General features: G+C 31.7%; 1 protein-coding gene across 7 annotated transcripts in view; it reads left to right on the forward strand.

Moving 5' to 3' along the window:
- Window positions 1-22,598, forward strand: part of Epha5 (EPH receptor A5) — a 345,949-nt gene extending 323,351 nt beyond the window's left edge. For 6 of the 7 annotated variants that reach the window (XM_047566736.1, XM_047566738.1, XM_047566739.1 and 3 more), the window contains 3 exons: window positions 3,452-3,645; window positions 10,189-10,344; window positions 17,935-19,921. In XM_047566736.1, coding sequence (XP_047422692.1) covers window positions 3,452-3,645; window positions 10,189-10,344; window positions 17,935-18,040 — 456 coding nt within the window. In that variant the 3' untranslated portion in view covers window positions 18,041-19,921. Of the gene's footprint in view, window positions 1-3,451; window positions 3,646-10,188; window positions 10,345-17,934; window positions 19,922-21,799 lie in introns of those variants that run through there. The other variant, XM_047566737.1, reaches the window with a different exon arrangement.
- The last annotated feature ends 218 nt before the right edge of the window (window positions 22,599-22,816 follow it).

Below are 22,816 nucleotides of genomic sequence, written 5' to 3' on the forward strand. Positions count from 1 at the left end.
AAATATTTACCAGCACATCATGAAGTGTGTGATACTCTCACATCCGTCACTGTGAACAGCATAGTATGGTTGAGTGATATGCTGGATTGGATATCATGTTTGTGGATCAAGCCTTCCAAAGCTCCCCAGTGCTGGCTGAAGCTCTGTTGGCATAATAAGCAAGCACAAATTATATTCTGAATAGATGTATATAACTGAAAAGATGAACCAGGAATGTTTATGTGATTGAAGGAATCCAACTAGTCTACTTGCCACCTAAAAAATATTGCCATTTTGGGGACTCAGTGTTAGGATTTGAGGTTTGAAGGAAGACACAGCCTTCTTTAAATTGTATTCAGACAATTGATTTACATCTCAGTGTCAACAAAATTTATAGTTTATATTAATATATCAGATACAGTACATCCAAACGATTAAAAACTATAGTTGCCTTTTTCTTTTTTCCCTTCCTTTTCTTTGTTCATCCTAACAACCTATATTAGCAAAGGCAATAGCAATGATTGAGGTTAGGATTCATTTGGCTACTGTAAATTATATGTTTAAATAAATAGCCTAAATTACACATTAGTAGATTTTCAGTATTTCACAAACCACCAGAATACTGATGTCTTTGATTTCTCCTGAAAACAATGAAATAAAATAAAAAAAAGTAATGGCAAAAAGTCATTTGGACTTTCTAATATAAGATTTAAAGTTATTGTTCTAAATTTATTTTAAAAATCAGTTCTGAAGATTAATTTAAATTTCAATTTTATTCAATGACTCATGTACCAAGGCCAAATTCTAAGTTAACTTGGACAGGGTATTTATATTTCTAAATCTAAATTTACCTAAAAACAGAATTGTTTAAGTAATAGATTTTGGAAATAACTTCACAAATCAAATAACTTTCTGTCCATTTTATGTTGTTATAACAGATATCAAATTTCAATTAGTATATAAAGGAAAGCTATTTATATAGCCCAAGATTCTAGTGGCTAGAAAATTCAAACAACATTGTGCCAAGGCATCTGTTGAGGACTCCCCACCACCCCAGCTGCATCACAACAAGGTGGAGAAGAGGATAAAGAAATGGTTACATGCAGAGGGAACTAAGCATAAGGGATGGCTCTACTTTAAAATAATCTTCTGTAGATAAAAATAATTCAGTCCTGGTAGAACTGTATTAATCACTTCCAAAGGTCAAGCCACTGTGACCTAATCATCTTCCACTAGGTCCCACTTCTTATGGATTGAGCACCTTTTAATATTGTTATATTAAGGACCAAGATGAACCTTTGGCAGATTAACTTTATTCAAACCATAGTACTTATTAAGTTATTTTAAAACTAATGAATTGATTTAATTAATTCATTTTGTAGTCACATATAAAGACTAGTTGTTGCAGGAAGGAAAGATAATTTTTGTTTTTATTTTAATATGGGGTTTTGCTAATTTGCCAAGGCTGTTCTCAAATTTGTGATCCTCTCCCAGTAGCTGGGATTATAGGCATGTACTACTGTGCCCTAAAAGAGCCAAAATAAAAAAAAGAAGAAGAAATAATTCATAGCAGTTTTGGGAAAATAGCATAATATGAAATAAATTAGATTTTAAGTAAATTTTTGCTGAAAAATAAAAACATTTTACAATCAAAACTGAAATGAGACTTATTGTATTGGTACATATATGCTATTAAAGAGAATAACTATTGGCTATGAGGAGTCTTATAAGGAGCAAACTATAAATAAATGAACTTCCAGTAATAGATAAGGGCAAATGGCAACTTTATTCTTTTAATATTTATTTTATCACAATGAGAAATGAACATTTTTCTCACAGTTCATTTGGCATCTTTATATTTTTTCTTTATTAAATGTTTAGTTAGTATCTCTCATTTTTCTTTGTTTTATTATTTGATGACCCAATATGCATCAGCTTTTAATACATTAGCTATATTATAGTAGTTGAAATTATTTTTTTCTTTGGTTTGCTTTGTACTTGCTTATATTGTTTTTGAGTTAAGTAAGTTAACTAAGGTGATAGGTGGTCAGGCCATTTACCTGTAGTTATCCATCTATTTCTCTGAACATTTATTTTCAAAGTCCTTGAGTACTTTTTATTTCTCAGTCTGCCCTTAACTGTTGGTGCTTCTTAGGAAGCTTTTCCTGGGGAGATATAAACTACACCAACTTCAAGCTGTGACCAAGTGCTGATGACCCTCACATTTATATTATCAGCCCAAATGTCTCCTGTGCCCTAGCCAGATTCCTGTAAATTGCCATCTGGGTGTTCCCCACTCACCTCAGATGAAAGAAGTCTCAAATTATACTTGACAGCATTTTCTTCCCCCATAAATTTGCTCACCTCAAGTTAACAGAAACAACTGTTCAGTGTGATAGGCTTGAATTTGTTTGATCTCTTCTGTCCTCTACTCCTGGGTCACTACGTCTTTTAAATCTACCATTTCAACTTCTTTTGATCCACCACCACCTTTGTTCAAATGCCACTTTCTGCCATGGAGAGACTTATTTGTTTCCAATCCTTGAAAATTATTTTTCTAAAGTTCCTGTGCTAATACTTCTATTTTCATTTATCAAATCAAATCTAAATTATTTGTTGAAAAATGTAAATTGTTAATGATATACTTAATAGAATTTTGAGAATTGTGCCCATTAATGTTGACTTTTAGTACCATTCAAATGTTATTATTTCACAATTGAATAAAATCTGTATTGTTAATGTGAAGTAGCATGAACAAAACTCTTCTGGAGTTAAGATATTTTGATGGCAGCATGAACATTACAAATATTGTTGATAAAAACGGTCTCACAATTAGACTATTAATCATATGTGTGGTTACATTGAAAAGCAGTGATGTTTATAATGTCTGTGCTACTAGACAGCTACACTCCTCACAAAACAGGTAGATGATAATAAACAGACCTTGACATTATTAAATGACACATAAGACAGTTATGCTAATTTAACCTTTGACATATCTGTGATTTACCACTCAAAAGTCTCTTTTGAAGTAAAATTGCCATTCCATTACTTTAAAAATGTGACTCTGCACATACTGTTTCATTAAAAAGACATTAACTTTTCTGAGAAATCAGTAGAAAATTTAATCTCTATTTGATTTCACAAGGCAAGAATAAATAAAACATGCACCATATATTTTTATGCCAATTAATTTTACAAATCACCCTTTACCAAGATTTTGGGTAAAAATGTTTGTTTTATCTATAAAAAGTGAAGAAAGACTATCTTTTTACACTATGATAGAATATTTTACATTGTTTTATTTTGCAGCAAAGGAAAATAATCATGAATTTATAAAATAAAATAGTGATGTTGGATATTATTAAAACTGAAAGAATGAAAAAGAATGAAAGTTGAATAGAAGGAATTTTCTCAATTTATTTTGTTAAATTTGTGCTGTCGGGGACTGGTTCTGTTTTGCTTTATACAGGTGATTAAAGCAGTAGAGGAAGGCTACCGTCTGCCAAGCCCCATGGATTGTCCTGCTGCTCTTTATCAATTAATGCTGGATTGCTGGCAGAAAGATCGGAATAGCAGGCCCAAGTTTGATGAAATAGTCAACATGTTGGACAAGCTGATTCGCAACCCAAGTAGTTTGAAGACTCTGGTTAATGCATCAAACAGGTAAAAACCCAGAGCTGAGCAAATTCCTTGAATATATCTAATTCAGATTGATGCCATAAATATTTCGTTAATTAAATTATTCTTACATACATGCTAATCTACGAATCTGTAAGACATTGTTATATTTGAATATAGTTTTTGCGTAATATTACTGTCTTATAATGAAGGAAATGTGAACTGTAGTCACATTCAGGTAGCATTAAAAAACACACTCAAAGTGTGTTTTTATGTGTTTTAGAGGGTAGGTGTAGATTGAGGAATAGAGAATAGCCACTTAAACCCTTATATATTTTTTTTTATATTTTAAACCAGAGATATCAAACAAAGATTGCACTTTGATTTCTTTAGAATACATTTTAGCATATGCCATAAATATGAGTAGCTTTAGTGTTCTAATTTTATGCATATTGACAACATAAAGGACCATTTTGCTCTTACTCAGTTATTTACAATTCTTTGGATAATCATTTAGTAAGTAGTTTGAGCAAGATTTAAAGCTGACAAATAAGTAATCCTATGAAGAAAATTTGTGTGAGCAAATATTTATACTTCTACTTTTCTGAATGGCAGCATAAATGCATTTAAATAATGTTGCATAATTGTAAAGTATGTTTTTCTCTTTATCCCCAAAATTGCCATATTAATCTAATATAAATCAGCTCGATTCTAAACTAGAAAATTTACCAGGTTGTTATTTTCACTGTGATTGAAGCAGTTGTCTATTTTGACAAGAAAGAATATCATGCAGATAACTGAATTTGTTGTCTATTAGTGTGAACTAAAAGAGAAACAATTTGTGGATCAAGTTATATAATTTCTATGATTCTGACATAGCATTTGCTTACTAGGCACAAGGTCATTTTAAATATAACTGAGGAAGAATTGTCAAACTCTGTTAAGGCATCATTGACTTCCTGTGGTAGCAAATGCAGAACACATCTTCATAGTAATTTTTTCTTTATGTTGCTCCCTAATATCTGTTTTTAAATTGCTTATTGTCATGTAAATTATTATGTCTTTTTCTCTTCTGCTTATTTGAATTATGTTGTCACAAATGGACATAAGGAGAGGAAATAATAAAAGAAATTCTTGATGTTCTGAAATATATTAATTTACTTGACCATCATCATTGGAGCATGAGAACAGTTTAAAATTTTCAAGAATTTACACATTTTCTTCTATGTAGTACATAGGATTTTGCTTGCTAGGTTTTGTTTGAGTAGATTTCACTTTCACACTATACTGTCCTTTGTTCAGTCATCTGCAAATACTAATTCTTGAAGACGTTTGTTCCTATTTCACTGTTGCTCTTTCCTTCCCTACTCACATCAGAAGATTTGGTGATTTCAGTAAGATGATATTCCAATATATTTTAATACCTTGAAATCATCTCCTTCAATGTTTTTATGTTCTAACTTACCTCAGACTCTCCCTTCTATGATCATATTATAGATCTTGCTATTATCAGAAATTGAAATTCTTTCATTTCAGCTTCAAAATCATACTTCCCAACTGCTTTATCCTAAATGTCTGTCTCAAACAATACTTGGAATGCATTGCAAAATGCGGGGGTCTCTCAGCCACGTCCCTCTTGGATGAGAAAAGGGTTAACTGCTGGAGGATGATGTTGGCTGTTTATCAATCAATTACCCATAAACTTATCTACTCAATTAATGCATAAGAGCCAATATTCTTTTTAAATGACAGGGGGCGTTATGGGTCTGGCCATACCAGCTCTGGCCTCTAACAACATGGAATAGCCCATCTCTCTTTTATTTATAACACACAGGTAAAGACAGCAAGACTGAGAGGAGCTTCTTCTGTGATGGACAGGATAGGGTGGAGTTAGGGGAGCCATTCTTTTAGGGGTACTATTCCAGAAGGAGACAGGGAACCACTCCCACGCAGCACCATATACTTCCCGGCAGTTCCTAGAAGCCAGACATCTGTATCCCATGGCTCAACTAGTCTGATTCTTCTAAATAAGGATGGCATCCCACAAAATAATGTTTAAAAATTACTGCAATATATTTATTTAATCATTCAACAAACACACACCCTTCTGCCTGTGTCATAGTGTTAGCCAAGTACTGAATATACAGCATTAAGTAAATAGACCTAGGTATCTATTTTTATGGAACAAACACACAGTTGGAGGAGAGAGACATTAAACAAAATAAAAATGGCAAAAACAATTGTGTTCAGTTTTGGAGTGGACGGTGAGGGTAGAAGTCAAAAAGATAACTCAGAGGCTGTAGTGATTGTGTAGATGAGACATGGTGTTGTGTCTGTCAGTTTTTCATGACTGTGACACATATACATGCAAGAACTTTTAAGAGGAGGCAAGATTTATTTTGGTGCATAGTTTCAGAAGTTTCAGTCCAAAAGAAGAAACATCATGGTGGAAGGGAATGGCAAAGGAAAGTAGCTCAGCTCATTGTCACCAGGAAGAAAAGAGAGAAAAAAATGAAGGGATCATGGACAAGACAGTTCTCTTGGGCATGCCCCCCACCACAGTGACCTCCTACTTCCAACTTGAACCCACTTCTTTTACAGTTTCCACCTCCTCCCAGTAGCCCATCAAATCATTCATTCATCAAATGCATTAATCCATTAATTAGAGCCCTAATCATCCAATCCCTTCCCCAAAGTCTCACCTGTAGACATTGCTGTATTGGAGAAAAAGTCTTCAACACACAAGTTTTGGGGGAACAAAACTATAATAGGTATTCTAAGATGGTGAGGAAAGAGAAGTGGTCAGATAGCAATGTATTCAAGGTAGAATGGATAGTATGTGCCACAACACATTGCAAGGAGAGTGAGGATGAAGAAAAAGTGCACTGTTATATTATGTTTTATAATGAGGATCATGGCTGTAGGAGAAGTGTGTGAAAAGATAAGGACTGTGGTATTGTACAGGGTGGCATGATAGTTCTATGAGAAATATGAAACCTAGTCTGGAGATTTAAAACAAAAACTGAGAAAAACAGATGACATTTGAAACCATAACAGTGGATAAAATTGACCAGAGTACAGTGAAGTTTATAACTCAACTAGAAAAGACATAGGGATAAGTTCTGACCCCTCCAAATTTTAAAGTCAGCCAAAGAAAAAGTCAAAGTCAAAGGTGATTGAGGAGAAGGTAAGAGCACACAATGTAACATAGAAAAAAAGGAGACAATATTAATTCAAAATAATGTTGAGATATGGTAGATTTCAAGAGTAAGATGGTAATGGTGGTTGTGATTGTATATTTCATACAGATTGGTCATCTTATAGATTAAAAAGGCTCACATATTTTGGCAAAATAGAGATTATTACTCACCTTAACCCAATTGGTTTTGCAGAAATGGCACTCAAGTGTGTTGAAATATAAATTGAATGTGAGAAGTGTTCAGATAACATGAGTGCAGAAACAAATATTTGTGTTCTATATCTTATAGTTGCAATATAGTTAGGTAATCTCCAATTTATGAGCATGTTAATTATTATTTTTTTTTAACATTTTATGAATATTTATTAGGAGTCTTTTATGTGCTAGGTACTTTTCTAGGCATTAAGCTTACATAGGAAAATAAATCAATCCTGCTCCTTCTGACACATCTTTTTTTGTTTTTGCCTTGAGTTTTTTCGAATGCAAAAAAAAAAAAAAATCAACTGTGTTGGTATGAGACAAGCATAGTTCCTTTTAGCTGATTTATAAGGTTGCTAATCCCATTCATGAGGGTTCTGCCCTCATAACTTTTTTTTTTTTTTTTTTGGTTTTTTTTTGTTTGTTTGTTTTTTATTTTTTTTATTTTTTTACATTTACATAGGGTAATGATGTTTATTTTATTTTTCCCCTCCCCCCACCCCTCCCACCCCTCCCACCCCTCTTTTCCCTCTACACAGTCCTTCTTTCCTTCATTCTTGCCGCTGTCCTTAGCCTAACTCTAAACCTAACCCTAAACCTAATGCTAGCCCCTCCCACCCCCCATTATATGTCCTCATCCGCTTATCAGCGAGATCATTCGTCCTTTAGTTTTTTGAGATTGGCTTATCTCACTTAGCATGATATTCTCCAATTTCGACCATTTGCCTACAAATGCCATAATTTTATCATTCTTCATTGCGGAGTAATATTCCATTGTATAAATATGCCACAGTTTCTTTATCCATTCATCAACTGAAGGGCATCTAGGTTGGTTCCACAATCTGGCTATGGTGAATTGAGCAGCAATGAACATTGATGTGGCTGTATCTCTGTAGTATGCTGATTTTAAGTCCTTTGGGTATAGGCCAAGGAGTGGGATAGCTGGGTCAAATGGTGTTTCCATTCCAAGCTTTCTGAGGAATCTCCACACTGCTTTCCAGAGTGGCTGCACTAATTTGCAACCCCACCAGCAATGTATGAGTGTTCCTTTTTCACCACATCCTCGCCAACACCTATTGTTGCTTGTATTCTTGATAATCGCCATTCTAATTGGGGTGAGATGAAATCTTAGGGTAGTTTTGATTTGCATTTCCCTTATTACTAGGGATGTTGAACATTTTTTCATATATCTGGTGATTACTTGTACATCTTCTTCTGTGAAGTGTCTGTTCATTTCCTTAGCCCATTTGTTGATTGGATTATTTGTATTCTTCGTGTAGAGTTTTTTGAGTTCTTTATAGATTCTGGAGATTAGCGCTCTATCTGAGGTATGGTTGGCAAAGATATTCTCCCACTCTGTAGGCTCTCTCTTCACATTTCTGATAGTTTCCTTTGCTGAGAGAAAGCTTTTAAGTTTGAATCTATCCCAGTTGTTGATTCTTGCTTTTATTTCTTGTGCTATGGGAGTCCTGTTAAGGAAATCTGATCCTGAGCCAACAAGTTGAAGATTTGGACCTACTTTTTCTTCTATAAGATGCAGGGTCTCTGGTCTGATTCCGACCAGAGATTCTTGATCCATTTTGAGTTGAGTTTTGTGTAGGGTGAGAGATAGGGGTTTAATTTCATTCTGCTGCATATATATTTCCAGTTTTCCCAGCACCATTTGTTGAAGAGGCTATCTTTTCTCCATTGCATATTGTTGGAACCTTTGTCTAGTATGAGAAAATTGTATTTATTTGGGTTTGTGTCCATGTCCTCTATTCTGTACCATTGATCTACCTGTCTATTTTGGTACCAATACCATGCCGTTTTTGTTACTATTGCTTTGTAGTAGAGTTGAAGATCTGGTATTGCAATACCCCCTGCTTCGCTCTTGCTACTGAGGATTGCTTTAGCTATTCTAGGTTTTTTATTCTTCCAGATGAATTTCATAATTGCTTGCTCTATTTCTGCAAGGTACATCATTGGGATTTTAATTGGAATTGCATTGAATCTGTATAGCACTTTAGGTAGTATAGCCATTTTGACAATATTAATTCTGCCTATCCAGGAACATGGGAGATCTTTCCATCTTCTAAGGTTTTCTTGAATTTCTTTCTTTAGTGTTCTGTAGTTCTCATTGTAGAGGTCTTTCACCTCTTTTGTGAAATTATTTTTGATATTCAGTTATCTATACCCTTTACCATGATTATTGATTATCATCTCTTTTGTATGCATTTCTGGAAATCATCATCATCATCATCATCATCAATATTCCATTGTTATTATTGACCAAAGTTAGCAAATTGGTGTAGCTAAGAGCAAACCACAGTTGGGTTGATTATTTTCAGTTTTTATATGTTTTTGAATTTGTTTATTTTCTAAGTTCTGCTACTTACTCTAGGTGAAATAACAAGCACCCTTATGTAAGGGCAGAAAAGAAAGGGTAAATAGCTTCAGAACATCCTGAAATATTAAACTTAAATAAGCTTAGTTTCTCCTAGTAAAGTCTAGAAGCAGTTTACTTTGCACAAATTAGCCTGCATGTCTATATTTGGCGGTATTTTCTATGTTTTTTTGTAAAAAAAAAAAGTAAACTCTAGTAAATCACTACATGAAAAAGATTAGGGTAGCTTTAGGCTCATAGCAAAATCAGCAGAAGATATAGAGACTCTTATATGTCCCCTGCTTTCTATATGTATAGCCTTCCCCCACCCCATTATCAACCACCACCACCAGAGTGGCACATTTATTTCAACTGATGTACATAAATTGACACATCATTGTCACTCGAGGTCTACATTTTACATTAGGGTTCTTTCTTGGTGGTATACATTCTATGGGTTTGGGAAAAGGCATAATAATGTCTGTCCGCTATTATAGTATTGTACTGTATAGTTTTATTGTTGTAAAATTGGACATCACCCATTCATTCTGCATGAAACTTTTAGCTATTGTTATGCTTCACAGAAAATTTACTGATTAGCTTATTATAAGTTCCTTTCACAAATTATAAAAAAAAAAATATCAGTGGACTGAGTTCATGTTCTCCTATGTTTTGAACTATTTGCTTCCATGTTAACATTTGTATATTTTCTCCTATAAATTTACTTATGGTCCCAATGACTCACTGAATATGAATTAACATTACAAAAAATTTTGTTAAAAAAATTAAAGCGTTGCTTCTAATATTTATGTTTTATGTGTTTTAGAGTATCTAATTTGTTGGCAGAACATGGCCCTCTAGGATCTGGGGCCTATAGATCAGTAGGTGAATGGCTAGAGGCAATCAAGATGGGCCGATATACAGAGATTTTCATGGAAAATGGATACAGTTCAATGGACGCTGTGGCTCAGGTGACCTTGGAGTGAGTAATTTTTTTCTGATAATTTTTATGTAATTTCTGGGGCAAGAAAAATTGTTCAGAAACCTATCTGGATGAAATCAAGGGAAATCAGTTAACCTCTGTCCATGCGTGGCAGCTTTCAAAGAAGCCTCATCTTTTTTAGCCTGTATTGTTAACAACTGCATGGTTAATGCTTTTTGTGGCCAGTATCTTTGCTTCTTTGTTTCAAACAAATAGCATTTGAATATTTGAATAAATGGAATAAGAGCTCCATGGCAAAGTACTGGTATTTTGTGTTGTGGAAAAGATGTTTTCTTGACAAGTTTTTATACTGGTACCTATGTTATATGAATGTAAATACAAAACAAAACAAACTGTAAGCACAATTGGTATGGCTAGTCCTACATAACAACAAAACATATTCCTAAATTTCAGTTCTCTACGATGAATATCCAGGTAACAACAGCTTAAACAAAGCTTCCCTGGCAGGAATCTCACTTATCATCTAAGTGGTGCATCTTATATTGTTACAATCCAAGAATATCCTAGATCCTGCCTTCAATTTGTTATTTGGTACAATCTCAGTGGAACCAATTGTGCCCTTTTCTGTTTGCACGTTTAAAATAAAGTTTATCAAATCTTATTAAATAAAAATAAGTAGAGTTAAATATAAGATTATTTAAGGCTGTAAGTTGTTTGTATTTTATTATATACTCTGTATGTGTAATTATTTTAGCCTAATTGTTATTTGTGAAAATTAACTGTCCTTATGGTGGTTCCATCTAGACTACATTAACATTAATCATGTTTTAACCTGTGAATAGAATGATAACTTACAGCAAATTACCTACAAATTCAAAGGTTTAAATATTGTTGTAAGGATCAGAAAATGTTAGAATACTCTAAATCACTAAATCACTGTCTTTATTCCATTATTCCAATATTGAACATTGAACAGTTCTCTTCCCATCTCTAGTGGTCTAGCATTCTTTAATTCATTAATTTCACTGCTCATCCCCATGAAAGGTAACAGGGTACCATCATTTATCACTAATTAATGTCACATTCTCATCATTCTCTTCCTTCATACCGAGAAGTAAACTGACCTAAACTGCAACTGCTCAACTTGCTTTCCTGATTCTTTAGTCCCATCCTCACTGTCACTGCCAGACCATGCCTACTTGATAACATGTATGCTTTGCCCATTATTCCTTTGGACACTTAAGGAATCCATGTGTGCTATATTTAAAATAGTATACTGGAAAAATTACTGATTATTTGAAACTATTTTTACATGATTGCTATTTAATTTTTCAGTAAAAATGGTCATTTTAATTTATTAAAGTCATTTGTCATTTTATATTAAAATGATACTGTAGGTATTTCTTCTACCCAATGTCGGATTAATTGTAAATACATAATAAAATTATTTGCATTAAACAATGTCTCTTTTTTATTAAGATGGCATGTATTCTTATATGTATACACACACATATATACATATGTATAATTAGATCTACTTATTTTTTATTTCTGTTTTCACTGAACTGTTATAATCAGAATGGTTTTTTACTACCTGTGTTTTATTTCTTTGGGGCCCCCAAATACTATAAATATTTTATGCATTATGGCTTTATTTTTCTTACTTTTTTCTATTTACTTTCCTGTGTGCTCTTATATCACCAAACTCTCTTCATTGTGTATGTTTTCTTTCTCAAGTACTAACAACCTCTTCAGTCTTCTTATAATGGTTCTTCTTTAGCTTGTTGCTTATTGCTGTACAACCTAATTCAGATATTTTGTCTTTTAATTCATTTACTCTGACCAAAAGGGGAAGGCAAAACTAGGAGACTTAGTACATTTCCAGTCCAGACAGTGTTGATCTTCTTGATGTCAACTGCTTCAAATTCTTGGGGCCCATAATCATTAACATATTCCTTACTAGGAATTGGGCCTACAAATCCTAACTCCAGTAAAGCTGATTTCTTAGAGAATCCAGCAACACTAAGTATATATTATCTTCTTTGCTCTGTTTTTTTCCAAAGTTTTCCTAATAATTAAGAATATTTATCAAGACAGTATGTTAAATAACATAGAAAATGAGGAGTAGTTACTTACTTCATCGGTTAAGAATTTAAAAAACCAAAACTATCTAATCTGTGTATTTTTCTTGCTCTTTAAAAAAAAAAAAAAAGAAAAAACCTAATATACAAAAAAATGATTAACAGCAAAGGAAAAAAAGATTATCAACAAAAATCAAAAATCAAGGACAAGCTCTCAAAACATCTGATGGTAATTTTTCACACAATCTCCATGTAATATTAATTTTATGAAGCCCATATAATACTATGATAAAATAATAAAATGTTATACCTAGAATTATTGTCATGCTGATAGAAACTAAGAATGCAAAAATACATTCATACCTCTTGTAAATGTTAGAAAAAAATTTAAATTAACTTAAATAAAGCAAATGCTCAAACTACCATGTATAAAAGATTTGTTGCGATAGTTGACATCAAATTTGTTTTCATAGTTGGTTTAGAAAAGAGAAGAGTTAAAGTTTTTCAGAATCACATGCTTTGGTGAAACTTTACTTTATGAAGGCTTAATTTTAATTAGTTAAGGACTAATTGCCAATACATGCATATGTGTATGAATGCAGAAAAGTGAAGAATTTGGAGAGTTTGGAGTCATTGCATGTTCCATGAAATAACTTTCAACCTTAAATATCTTTGTCTGTTGTTCTCTGTGCCTATACCACGTTAATCAATGTACAGTTTTTGTATTGGAATAACTGTTGTGCAGTCATGACAAAAGCTATACTATCATGTATAAATGCAGTGAGTTATTGTTGATGGGGAATTGTGAGCCTAAGGCAAGTTGCAAACTGAATTCAAAGATTTCACTTAAAGACAAAATCACAACTGCTTTTTAGATTCTTGTCAGGCCACTACTGTCAACTTTTGGTTATTCAGAAAATGAACAAAATCCAATGAATTCAAGTATTATATGAATTGTGCATAAGCTGAAGACATTCATGTTAGTACCAGTTAATAAAATTGAGCCTTACAATATTAAATGTTTTCAAAATCTACAGCCAAAATTTGTGCAGGTTAATTCAGTTAGATTTATTAAGTTATCAAGAAAGTCATTATGCTTAAGTTAGTATGTAAAATATATATGTATAGGAAAATTCCTTATCTTTGGTGTTATACGCATTTAAGGAAAAACTTTAAGTCTAGCCCTCACCATGTATTACCTAATTAAACTATTAATAGGGCATAATTAAATCTCCTTTTGCCAAATATAAATGTACTTACCTTGTACAGTAGTTGTATAAATGATTATAAGGATTTTTTAAAATACACCAAAAAATGGTAAGTGTACAACTGTACAACAAAACCATAACAAAAGCAAAAAGCATTGAAACTTAGAGAATATTCATTAATCTCTCTTCTCCCTTCTCCTAATAAAGCCAATATTGATGGTTCTAAATTCTAGTAATATAGCTAACAGGTGTGTAAAGCAGAAAGGAGAAGAATGAGCAAGTAAAGGAATCATCCACAAATGGATTAATTTTACCCAAAATAACCAAGAGTTGACTTCAATATCAGTTAAACATCTCTTATAATAATTTATATTTTCCTCTACTAGTTTATTGTCATGATATGATAAACAGTGTATTTGCATTGTTTAATGTCATAAAAAGTGTTTGAAAAAAATGCTGAAATGTAATACCAACAATGGAATTTCATTCTTTTTACAATTCTCCTAAAACCGATCATGTTTGCAGTAAAATACAAACTATTTTATACAACAATACTGTTCTCAACATGTTTGTATTTATAATTCTATATATAAATAGGGTTTATCATCACTGGAGTTGGCCATGGGTATTACTTAAGATTACACATGGTCATCATGAAATTAATAGAATGTTTAAAAGGAAGACACTCTAAAAATTACCTAGATATATGATATCTTACATAGAAAAGCAAAATGAGAAAAATAGTGTATCTTGCACCATTTCCAAATATTTCTTTCAAAAACCATTGTGTATGTGGCAGTAACTTCATCACTAAATGTAAAATATTTTATTTTTATCAAATTTCTCTCATTATTATGCTAATCTGACCATTTAATATATGCATTAGATGGTAAAATGGAAACTGTTGGAAGTAGTAAAATGTGTGGGACAAACCACTTAAAATACTTTAATAATTCATTTATCAATATTAGAAGAAAGGTTTTTTAACTTTTGCTGTAGACAGTTTCTAATGGCATTTCAATTCTCAAATGCAGTATCATTAGAAAAATATTTAAAGGAGTTTTTAGAGAAACTAATTAGCTATTGAAAATAGGTTAACTTGAATAAATAATCTTATATTTCCTCAACTTTTCACTGAGAATCATATTAGATGAACATATATGTACATTAAATATCTCAAAATCATGCTATTTTTGTCTTTTAATCTGGTATATCTTAAAATTATAAGTCTGATTTAAAGAAAAACAATAGCATCCCATTAAAGACACATTATTTAAGGCAATATGTAAAATGCAGTGTGATATTTTTATAACTCCATTTTTCCTATGAGGAGAGGGAAATGAAAATGCGAAGGAGGGAAAAAGATGCAAAGTGAGGGGAGAAGATGATTTTTATTGGTCTGACCATCCATATGCACCTGAGAGCAACCTCAAATGATACATCAATCTTAAAATAAACTTTTATGCTTGGTTCACTGGGAAGATTAAAATGATTTTAACTTAAAATATACATGTGTGATATGCTCTGAAACAAAAGCAAATTTTACTTCCCCATAAACACAATTTCCATACATCCATATTTATTAATCAAATTTAATTCCTCAAAACACTTACTTTTCAACATCATTACATTTTCAGAGAGAGAAGTCATATTTATATCTAATGTAACAAGTTAAAGCAGTGGATACAAACAAGATTTGATGTCATTTAAACCAATCAGGAGTTAGAATGTGAAACACATACACACAAACTCTTTTCAAATTAAAGTTTGTTATTGTTCATTCAATGTTCATGATATTTGAGCTGGAAAAGCGTATGAATTATTTTTTCAGGTCAGTAAGAACTGTAAATGTTATTCTCAAAATATTCCTAATAATTAGTATAACAATTATGAATTGTACAATTTAAGGATATGCATATGTGTATTTAAATATATATTTATACTTCCCAGATTGGATTCACAAATATAACTTAGGGCTTATAAAGTATATGATAGAACATGTATTTTAAAACATCAATTCTAGTTATAATTAAATTTTCTTGTAGAACTTGTTGATTTTTAGGTTAAGAAATTTAAAATTTTGGCCTTTTTCTCCTGACTTTGATCTGCACTGTGCTAGTGAACACCTATGAATAGCCACATCTGTACAATTTTTCATGAATCATGAAACATGAGGAAACATGAGAATATTATTTAACCCATACTGGAAACTGTCATGAAATATATATTCATATCATTTTCTCATCAAAGAAACATGTGTTTGGTTTCCTTCATTAGATATCTCCTTTCTGATAGAATTTTCAATATTTCATGTTATATGTACAAATTTCTGATTTTACAAATGAATAAATTGTAGCACTTTAATTTGACAAGTTTTGTTCAAAATCATATTTTAAAATAATGATAAATTAAGAGTATGGATTTTGTGATCAGGTTCCTGGTTTTAGTTCTATATCTGCTACATACTGACTGTGTTGTGTAGCCAAATGATTTAAAATCTTTAAGCCTGCATTAACTAATACATAAAGGGAAATTTTTAAAATAATCTTTGTCTTAGGGTTCAATATTTTACTAGCATAGAAGGAGATGTCTATTAAGTGTTACCTATTATATTTATGTTTAGTGATACAATTCTCAACCAGGGGAGATTTTGCCACTCAGGACATTTGGCAATGCCTGAAGGCATTTTGTTTTACAACAAGGAAGGGCTAGTGGTGGTACAGTGCTTTTTGTATCTAGTGGGTGTATCTGGGGAGGCTGTTGAATACCCTGCAATGCACGGGATAGCCCCCAACAACACAGAATTGTCCCTGTCATAATGTTAATAGGAGCAAAACTGAAAAAGTCTATTAAGTTGAAAAGAGACAAAATTACACTCAAGTTTTTTTTTTTATTCTTAGTTTATCACTACCTATTTATAATCAATTTCATCGCTATACTAGCAATAGTGATTTTTGTTTCAAAGTAATATTTATTGACTCCTAAGTTTTGCTGATGATTCTCTTCCATGCCACATCTATCATTATTACCTAATATTGTGCTTTGGCATCTTGTAATTATAATAATAACTAAATTTAATATTCACTTAACTCCATCAAAATATCAATAACATTTTAAAGAATTCTGGGAGTGGGGGCTGTTTGTCATTTCCTAAAACCTTTTTAGAAAATCAAGAAATCATAAAGGGGAAAAAGAAGCAAAAGATACTATTTCAGTAAATAATTTTTGAAATATCAATATGGATAGAGCAAAGGTATTCTTTAATTTTTTCTTTAATAATTAAGAAAAATCTTTCAGTTTATCTGAAACTATTCACCTTTACCTATAAAAATCCTAATATAATTGTCTCCAATTCTATTATATTCTAAGAAAATCTAAATGAATACATTTGCTGAATGCAAAGATGTTTTATTTTCAGCAAAATATTTTCAAAAAAGTAATTTTCTAACATGCCAGTTTTATCATTTATCATTTTAAATTATTAATACTCATTTTTCTATAATTAATGCATATTATTTTCCAACTATACCTGAATCACTACATTTGTCAAATATACACTTTATGGGAAAAGCATTCCTAAATTTTCTATGAAAAAACATTTAAAAATCATGGAACATGTCTTGAACTTCATAATATGTCTACCTAGTTTAGAAATCTAAACATTTGTAATTTTCTTTAAATAACATGCTTGTTTTGAAAAACACATGAAAAGTATCTTGTTTGAAAGACTTTTTGATAACGTGTAATCGTCAGTGCTCTAAATTCTAGTAAAGTTTAGGTGTTATTTGATAAAAGAGAAAAACTCTGGTATTTTGGGTCCAAAGCAAAAATTAATATAAAATATTGTTATAAGAGTGATGTATTGGTGATTATTCCCTAAGGATATCTGTTATATGATTATAGAATGATTCATTTAAATTGTCAGTTCTGAACTACATAGCTGTAAAATTTTAAACAATATTCCATGCTTCCTTTATTCTGTGAAAAAAAATGTACATGTTGTAGGTTCACATTTTTCAAAACTGCTCAATAAACTAGAATTTCAAGGTCAATACTTATTGGTAAGATATGCAAATGTGTTTGTTCACCACTCTGTGTCATTAAAATTATCCTGTTTACCAAGAGGGGCAAAAACGTTTTGTATACTTCATTATCTGCAAACGGGTTCGTTAGAGGTACAATTCCAGAAAATATCTTTGATAATTGGACCCTGAATATCTAAATTGGGAATGAAATTAACTAGTTACTGCAAGAGGTTTGCCCCTTTACCAGCGTGAAATGTTGAGGTGTGCTACTAATTGAATCAATACCTACATCCAATGTGTGCTTTCTTCATGCAGGGATTTGAGACGGCTTGGAGTGACTCTTGTTGGTCACCAGAAGAAGATCATGAACAGCCTTCAAGAAATGAAGGTGCAGCTGGTGAATGGAATGGTACCATTGTAACTTCTGCTAACGTCACTTCTTCCAGTGAATGATTCTGCACTTTGTAAACAGCCCTGAGATTTATTTTAACAAAAAAGGGGGAAAAGGGAAAACAGTGATTTCTAAACCTTAAGAGAGCAATGTCTCATCCATAGAATTTGTAATCAGTATTTTACTAAAATCTCCATATCTTCCTCTCAATGTCTTCATTTTTCATGAAGCAACAATGACCTTCAGGAAATAAGAACATAAATATTATCTTGTGAAAAATCCTTGCCATACTTCTAAAATAATTTTCCTATGAAATATACAAATACATAGCACCTTCATAGACTAAATTAAGGCAGCCCCTTTCAAAACTTCCAGGGATCTACTTGAAAGGAAAAGTCTTATAGCCATTTGTGGGCTAAGAAAAGCTGCAGTTTACTGAAGTTTACTTCAAGTCTTAATTGTCTACCTAAGTGTATTGAAGAGCAATATGATTAGATTATTTCTTAATACATATCTTCTTTTGTAATTTTAAAATGCTGTTTACATGGTGTTAAGTTATAGAAACTAGTTTATAAACACATTGCTTGATCAAGGAAAAGTACAATACAGGGTGTATATTTATTTTTCTGTGTTATAAAGTTTACTTTTAGTTGCTCTTCTAGAGACTGTTAGGTAATAAATGTGTATATATTGTATATTTTGCAATATATCTGGGAACTGATTGAAGTTGGAATTGTGTGTGTATGCTTGCACATGTGTACATTATCATTCTGCTTGTATTTTTAATAGTGTCTCAATTTTAGCAACACCTAAGGACAAGTGTTCCAGAGTGTAATACAAATAAGAAAAATAGGGAAGCAGTAAAACAAAATTTAACACAAGCTGGTGTCTCTTTTTCCCTCATGTGTCCAAAAACTACTAATCTCTTTATTCACTAACAGGAAATGTCTATAAGATTAAATCCCCTTTGGCTTTTTAAAAACACTTTGTGATATCTGTGACAATGCCGCTCTTCTCACCATTAATCTTGCACCCCTGTAAGAAATTTCACCTTTCTGAATCCCAGAAAATATCTTGTCAAGCAAAGTTGACACCAAAGGGCACATTTTCAGCAGGATGTAGAAGGATTTAACTGTGCTGGCTTGTTAATGTTGTTAAATCCAGGCACATAGCACTAAGCATCACCCTTAAGTGTTAATCCTTTGTAACCATTTCCATTGTGCCTCATTTCTAGACATTTTGATTCTAAGGAAGCAATGTAATGATGAAAAATACATATTTTTCCTTCAGAATTTTCTTTATGTCAAGTTTTATATGTTGATGGCTGTTTATTAATTTGGTAATTTCATTTTGTATTCAGTTACTTGACATTGAATTTATTTTGATGAATCAATCTCAAGTGTTATTTAATTGGACTTATTAGGGCATATAAGTCATATTCTCTGTATGTTCCACATAATATACCTGGTGAAGAATGACAAATAAACCATGGTAAAAATTATATAGTTTATTAGAAAACATACAAAACTTATCTCCTTAGTGAGATGAACAAAATTTTTGTATTATTGCACATTATTAAAATCAAAGAATGGCATGTGATCATTCAAGGAACAAAGTACTTGAATAAGATACCACTTACTCATGATTGTCAATGGCAGTAGTAAGAATGTCAAAGTAGCTTTGAAGTGGTGAAATCCATAGGACATGTACTTGTGTTAGATTAATTGTACTCTCTTTTTTCTAAGCACCTGTTTTACTTGAATGTTGGTATACAAAAGAATAAATTTGTGGGGAATAACTTCTTTCTATCTTGCCCACCCTTTACTTCAGCCGTAAAGTAACTTTTTGTTAAAGCACAAAAAAAAAAAAAAAAAAAAAGAAAGCCAAAAGAACAACGGAAAAATGGAGGGAGAAAAAGGTCTAAACGCTTTTCACATGATGTATTGAGTTCCACCTCTATAATAGAGAACCATGGTTCCATACAAACTATTCTCTAAGTATCCTCTATTAGGTTAGTGAAATTTCCTGAGAAAGTTGAGAAAATTAAAGTCACAAGTAAATAGGCATTACCATTAATAAAGATGCATTTGTTCATTTCAAAAAAGAAAAATGTTGAATCTAAATCTTTTTGTACAAAGTAATTGGAGATTGTATTGCAGTACATTGAATTTTGTACAAGTACCTGAATCTAAGTGATGAAGTATCAATTGAGAAACTTCAAAGTAGGAAAAGACTTAATGATTGAAAAAGAAAGTTGTCATATATTTTAGGTGGTGGACGAGCAAATACTGCTTGAACAGAAAAATATTTTTAAATTGATTTCCAGCTTTATATTTTCAGAGTCAACTGGAATTTCAGTGTGGTGTGTACTTAAGTGACTAGAAGTTACAATGTAGACTTCCACTTTTCCACTTTTTCACAAAGAAAAAATATATATTAATTTGGATTTAGTTTATTTTCCTCCTTTGCAATACTGGTGTTTTGGAAAATAATTCTAATTGAAAATTAAATAGCCCCACACAGCTTTCATCCATATCCCTATTTGGTTGACAATTTTTTTTTTATATGTCAATATGATTTTAGAACAAATAAAGAGATTTTCAAATAAGATGTACTCTGCCCTTCAAAAGAGGAAAGAATACTTTTCTAAAATATTTGTTCACCACTGGATATGTCACCAATTGGAAAGTGCCAATCTATTCTATAAATGTGAGAAATAGAATGAGGAGAACATGCAGCTTTTCTGAAATACAGTGAGGCTGTAACCCAGGGGAAGATTTGAAAATCTCAATTGTATGACTTTTTATTCTATTGATTATTCACTTTGTAACCCATCAGAAAAAAATATATTAGATAATTTTAGCATATACAATAGATTTGCCAAATAATATATGATTTTATTATAACATCAATAGCAATATCTTTATTAAGATTAGGACATAATCCTTCTCAGTGTTGGACTTTGAAAAGCTGACACCTGTTTACTGACACCTGTTGAAGTCACTCACTTACTACTTTTATCAAACATAATTTGTTTTTAATCTTGCCATTTGCTCACATGTAATATGACAAATAATCATTTGCTCTTTTTGAAATGTATTAATTGTACGTAAAAATGTACAGATACTCATTGTTCCATTTTAAAAAATGTTAATGTGCATGACTTTTTATTTTATGTATTTTATTCACCAAGTCAGTGTTCTGAAGTTTTAGGATCACTGTAAAACTTATATCCCAGGTTAGGAGTGTAACTTAGTAGTAGAGTTCTTTGCCTAGCATGTGCGAGGTCAAGGGTTTGATTCCCAATACTGAAAAAAAAGTTATACCCCCCCTAATATTTATCAATCTAAGTATGATCAGCATCATTTTAGAGTTGCCTAAACAACATGGAACATTCTTAACTCTGTATTAAAAAGTTTTAATTAGTGTGCAATAGTGAAGGCACCATCTCACATCTCAAGTTTAAAATAGACCATTAACACCAGTTGAGCACTAATGCGTTTGCATGTCCTGCATTTAATTTCTATGTGAAAGTGAAAGATTTTTAAACACAGTACTTTCTCCCACTTGAAGTGGGTTCTCAGAAGCACAAGCATAGATACTTACCTTTGGAAAATTTTGTGACTGTAATGGATAACAAACACTATTGAGTCAGGTGTTAGAAATTTACCAGATGTATAATGTTGCATAGTAAAATAAGATCCTTTTCTCATTTTCTTTGTTCTAAAAATAAGAAAAAAGAAGAAAGCTAATTGTGATAATAAACTGTCTTTGTTTATGTCCCTCCAGATGTTTAACCTCAAAGTAAATAAAAAGTAGGTATAATATGTTGGTGATGACAGCGACGACGACGATGATGAATAAACAGAATCAAAATACTAGCTTTATTTGAAATTGAATAACTAGAATAAGTCATCATTATTTTCAACTCTAACACAGCTGGTTGCATTGAATATTTTTTTCTCTATTATACTGTTAATTACATAGTAATGTATCAAAAAATAGATAAAGAAATTTTTTCATTTCTTGTTCATTTATGAAAGTCTTTTCACATATAAATGACTGAACGCTCTTGTTCAGAATGACCATGTAATTATTGCTTAGAAGACACCAATTCATTTTGTAAAAAATCTGTTTAAAATAATCAGAATCAAATGTTGCTTTTTCTTCTAAATGTTAATGGAAATAATTGAAGGTCGCCAAAATATGTTATTCCTGCTGGGGGCTTTATTATCTGAAATATGAGTGGTCATTTGTGAATCTTTAGACTGCTGTAGTTTTTATAATTATGTAAAAGTGTGAATTACACTTATAATAGTCTGAGAATAAACTTAGACTCAGTCATTTGTTGATATGTTTATCAGAATATCTTAGTTTCAGGCAGGTGAGAGCAGCTGCACAATGTATTTTATCCTACGATAGGCATCAAGATATCTGAAGTCCCTGTCTCAGAGTTAATTCAAAGAAGGATTAGCATTTCTGTATTTCTTTTCCCATTTAAGGCTCTATGTGCTTTTGGTTTGTGTACATGTTTTTGTAGTGTAAGATATGAAATTTTATATTTTTTCAGAAAATAAAAAACCCTTTGAATACAGTTAAATCTGACTGTCATGCTTGACCCTCTCCCAACACTTTAAATTTATGATCTTTATATAATGATTTCAGTGAGTTCTAATAAAAATGTTTGAATTTCCTATGCTACATATTTAAAAGTCCATCAGGATCCACTTTTTTACAAAGAGATATTCATGAATGTTTGCATTGGATGATTTTTGGAAGTAGAAATTGAGATTATAGGACATGAAC

This window comes from Sciurus carolinensis, chromosome 10 (genome assembly GCF_902686445.1).
Source record: "Sciurus carolinensis chromosome 10, mSciCar1.2, whole genome shotgun sequence".
NCBI classification, from domain to species: Eukaryota; Metazoa; Chordata; class Mammalia; order Rodentia; family Sciuridae; genus Sciurus; species Sciurus carolinensis.